Source organism: Wasmannia auropunctata, unplaced genomic scaffold, assembly GCF_000956235.1.
Source record: "Wasmannia auropunctata unplaced genomic scaffold, wasmannia.A_1.0 LD336040.1, whole genome shotgun sequence".
Taxonomy (NCBI): domain Eukaryota; kingdom Metazoa; phylum Arthropoda; class Insecta; order Hymenoptera; family Formicidae; genus Wasmannia; species Wasmannia auropunctata.
In genome coordinates this window covers 658,667-660,908 of record NW_012026850.1, presented here as the reverse complement: position 1 = coordinate 660,908, position 2,242 = coordinate 658,667, and the positions used below count along the sequence as shown (strand labels likewise).

General features: G+C 34.6%; 1 protein-coding gene across 1 annotated transcript in view; it reads right to left on the bottom strand.

Moving 5' to 3' along the window:
• Window positions 1-2,015, bottom strand: part of LOC105451943 (Williams-Beuren syndrome chromosomal region 16 protein homolog) — a 7,276-nt gene extending 5,261 nt beyond the window's left edge. Inside the window, exons 1-4 of the mRNA XM_011692676.1 lie at window positions 1,538-2,015; window positions 1,197-1,454; window positions 799-1,078; window positions 554-726 (exon numbers count right to left, since the gene is read on the bottom strand). Coding sequence (XP_011690978.1) covers window positions 554-726; window positions 799-1,078; window positions 1,197-1,454; window positions 1,538-1,649 — 823 coding nt within the window. The 5' untranslated portion in view covers window positions 1,650-2,015. The remainder of the gene's footprint in view (window positions 1-553; window positions 727-798; window positions 1,079-1,196; window positions 1,455-1,537) is intronic.
• Window positions 2,016-2,242: the final 227 nt, after the last annotated feature.

Below are 2,242 nucleotides of genomic sequence, written 5' to 3'. Positions count from 1 at the left end.
AAAATAAAGATTTAAAGCTGTAAAATGCTTTTTTAAAAATCTCGTCACAATAATTTTTTTAACAAAGTTGCTCTATCTTGAATTTTTAGAAATTATCGATATATTAACGCATTGTCCAGACAATTAGTTTGGTGACTGTATATGTACAGTGTAGCTTAAATAAAGCTACATATAGCCACTAATTATATAGCTATATTTTATTCTTATTATATAGCTATATTTTATTCATAAAAAACTAATTGTAAGTCGAAAAGTCCTGATATATTTTTATTAGTTCTATTTCTTGTCGAAATTTTCTGCGACCAGATATTTTATTAAGGCGGTATTTTAATTTTATTGAGGTAATTGCTTGACATTCATAATCATATTAAGCTTCTTAAGTGAAAACTGATTGAAAAAAAAAAAATTATTCACAAAGAATTTTTATGGCACAGTTTCCTTTTAAGGTCTATGAAACTGACATTTCATATTTTACAGAAAACACACTTTTGATGTACTAATTATACAAATACTTAATCTTAGATATGTTACATATCTTTTCATTGTTACGTACCACTAAGAGCTAGTACACAATCAGCAGCACAGGCAACTTTGGTTATACGCTGTCCTGCCAGATCACCTTTTACTAAACTTGGTCGGTGTTCATTTTGATAGTGGGCAAGACCTGTTTGTCCATCCGCGCCCCAGCCAAATGTGTACACTTCACCTGTCTCTGTCAAGAGTATGCTGTTATATAACGTTAATGAGAAATGGCAAGAACTGTAATGACATAATTAACACTTAATTAATATTTTTTACCTGTGATCTTGACCAGCTGTCACTGCAACAATTTTTTTTTTAATGTCAGGTATACAATGCACGACCGTACTTTTCTCGTAATTCTCATTCAATATTATTGGCCTACCACATTGACCATATGCATTATTACCCAATGTAAACAGACCTTCTGTTGTTAATATTAATAAGTGCGCTCTTCCAGCAGCCATGTTTATAACTTTAGTTGATGTATCCCGTAACGGCAAAACTATCGGTCTTGGATTAAATACCATATTGGGAAACTTCTCATCAAGGTTGTAACCTATTGCAGAAAACCTAAATTATAATATATGGTCTAAAAATCAAAGATTATTTCTAATAAAACTAAATAGGTCTCATAATATTGGCTTAGCAATAAAACTAAAATAATCCCTAGTTACCAAGTTGCGAATCCGTATTTATGCCAGTCCCATAAACGATATTCTTATCTGAAGAATGTACAGCATAAACTGTAAAGCCATATCCACAAGCGATATCTATCACCTTGTGTCGCTCAGCAAAGGGCAGTCTTTTTGGTTTTGAGAGATACGAGATTTGGCTCTTTTTTAATGCTCGCGTTTCTCCAAGAGCACCATGCTCCGCAAGACCCCATACATATACTCTACGGTCATCCTCTCGACTTATCGGATATTGGAAAACTGTAAACAACGTGATTATGTATAAACGATCTATCAATTTGATGCTGATATACATAATATTTTGGCAGGAATATTTTTCTAACTTGGTAAAGTTTTAAGCTCAGGCTTTAAAGGTATGGACTTCTGACTGGCTAGGTGCAAATTTTTAGCAGTCCTCGTGACTCGCACGAAGCAATTTCTACCCGCACTAAACATTTTTCTTAAATTTCCTCAAGACACAAATTTTTTTTTATATATTCTCCTTCGGGCAAACAAGTTATTAGAGTGCCTTCAATCTTTCCTTTTGATCTTTTGGCATACGGTATTTGGTTCCTTAGACATACTCAAGATACAAAGATATTTGTAGGTTATTTGGTAGTTAGAATTATACAATCTTCTTCTTTTTCTTTCAATTAGGCATTTGTCCTCTTGCGAAGATCAATGCAGTAGCAAATACAGCTAATATCCCTCTAATATTTCTAAAGACACAGTGTTGTTGTGTGTGATTATGATTTTTTTTAAATGTTTTCTTCTAGAGCTGTCGCTATTCACATTTCTGGGGTGCGTTCCAAAACTTACTCGAGTAAGGTCATGGAGGACTGGAGAGAGCACATCGGTGGTGGGGGTAAGAAATTTGTAATCGAAAATGACACCAGTCAACCATCTAAGGGTGCTATTACACGAGTCGTACGACGAGCGTTGTCGGACGTAGCGATTGGCTACTAATGCGCATGCGGTCGTACGTACGACGAAATTTTGTCGGACCCATGTAATATACAATCTACGACGTTGTCGTCTATCGATAGCGA